This window comes from Aplysia californica, unplaced genomic scaffold (genome assembly GCF_000002075.1).
Source record: "Aplysia californica isolate F4 #8 unplaced genomic scaffold, AplCal3.0 scaffold00106, whole genome shotgun sequence".
NCBI classification, from domain to species: Eukaryota; Metazoa; Mollusca; class Gastropoda; order Aplysiida; family Aplysiidae; genus Aplysia; species Aplysia californica.
The window spans coordinates 66,419-68,483 of NW_004797376.1; the positions used below are offsets into that span (position 1 = coordinate 66,419).

At 40.0% G+C, this 2,065-nt stretch overlaps 1 protein-coding gene across 1 annotated transcript in view; it reads right to left on the reverse strand.

Moving 5' to 3' along the window:
* The window catches only part of LOC101857781 (guanylate cyclase 32E), a gene marked incomplete in the record, with an annotated part of 173,169 nt that overhangs the window by 11,915 nt on the left and 159,189 nt on the right, over window positions 1–2,065 (reverse strand). Inside the window, 1 exon segment of the mRNA XM_035969023.1 lies at window positions 1,043–1,183. Within this exon segment, the coding sequence (XP_035824916.1) occupies window positions 1,043–1,183 (141 nt within the window).

Below are 2,065 nucleotides of genomic sequence, written 5' to 3' on the forward strand. Positions count from 1 at the left end.
AGCATACACTTCTTATCTATTTCTTCTCTTTCATTTCTCATTGTGTTCTGGAAAAATTGTTTGTAAGTTCTCATTAACAAGAGGGAAACATCCGAACAGGGAATAAATGAAAAGGAGAAGAATTAAAGCGCAAATACGAGACAAAAAGAGCTTCGAAAATACGAAAAGGAAAGAGCGAGGCAGAGGCTTACCAATGGTTGAATAAAACGGGAAAATGAGTGATGGTAAAAAAAGAAGGCCTTGGTGTTTAAAAGAGGAAGACTGATGTTCCACTGTAAAAAATAACAAGACCATTGATTTATATGCTGCATAACTCACAGAAAAATGTAGCTTTCAATTCACCGCTAGATTTAGGCAAAATCTTGTTTTTGTTCTCATTTACGTTTCCCTAACATTCAACTCATGTTCTACTCTCAAATTTGGTGAGTGCTGAACGTAATAATATTATTACTATTACACCTTTAAACTTCCAAAGCAAGACTCATTACCACCAGTCCCAACTTCATCGTAGGCTGTTGCTAAATGGGAAATGATGAGTCAACGCAATGATAACTTCAATTTCGCCACGAACAAAGTAAGAAAAAATTAACATAGGAAAAAGTTACTTAAGTTGGAGATCACACCATTTCGGCCATCGACGATACTCACAACACAATTCTGGATAATTTAAAATCAATAAGAAATAAGACGAGGAGAACCAGACCACACTAGTGGGCCCACCAGCTACCCCCTCTTTAGAATTGTACAGGCGTTATTCAGTTACACAGTTTAGTTCATTTTGGATGTGATCTGATCCAGCTCTGCGATTCAGCTTTGCCTGTCAAGGCCAGCTCGCGCTTAATGAAAACAGAAAGTTGGAGACGCTCTATAGAGCTAATCTTCTATATTCAGAAATCTAACTCCTGTATTTTGTCTGCAACGTTGAAGAGCCCAACCATTAGACCAAAGAGACTGGTACCCGGAATCTACCTCTTGCATTTTGAGTGCACCAGTAAAGAGCCTACCAACAAAAGCACAGACACCGGTACCCACTCCCTCTCACCTGGGCAGCATCCGGAGCAGCAGGTTCTCGGTCATTCGCTTCTCCAGTCTCAGCTGTTCCGTGCGCTCCGCCACCACAGCCTCCAGGTTGGTGGCGTACTTCTCCATCATAGCCAGCATGTTGTCGATGATGTTGGATTTTCTGCGGGGGAAAAAAATTCAATACTTTCTGTCAAGTTAGTTCTGCAGATTTTTATCAAACACTTCTGTGAAGTGCACGTGATAGATAATTATGACATACTTAGATCGCAAAGGCTACGTTACAATAAGATCAATAAGATAAGCTAAATTTCTATTTCATCTTTGCCATCATCACGGTCTGCAGCAGCAATAGCAGTAGCAGCATTAGAACACAATTGATGGCAAAGAAAAAGGAAACTTGAACTTAAAACAAATGTTGACAAAAGTTTAGATAAGTTACGTGTGTTTATGTATGAAAGAGTTTTTGTGGGTGTTGGTGGGGAGGGGATGAGACAACAACAAAAAGCATCTCAAAATAAAGATGGCATAGATAAAATTATTTTTTTAAACTAGTAGGGAGACAGAAAGGATAACAGATGATGAGATCAGGACACTTGGTCTGATGAAAGAAAAATACTAAGAGAAAGCAAAAACATTTTGTAGCAAAATTCGCTTTACAAGAGAGGAAAACTTTTTTTTTAGTATCTAAAAAGCTCCGTCTGGATTTAACAAGACTTTTTGGTGCGTAATCAAGTCTCACTGGTCTGACTTTAGAGCTAAAACTATGTTATATATTTCCCTCTATTCCCTCTTTTCACTTATCTGGGGCTTGGAAAACCCTTCGTTTGAGTGTGCATGGGTGACACGTGTAAAAGAGTGAGAGAGAGATAAAATGGGACGAGAGAGAGAGAGAGACAGAGAGAGAGAGAGAGAGAGAGAGAGAAGAGAGACAGAGAGAGAGACAGAGAGAGACAGAGAGAGAGACAGAGAGAGAGAGAGAGACAGCGACAGCGACAGAGAGACAGCGACAGAGAGACAGCGAAAGAGAGACAGAGAGAGAGGG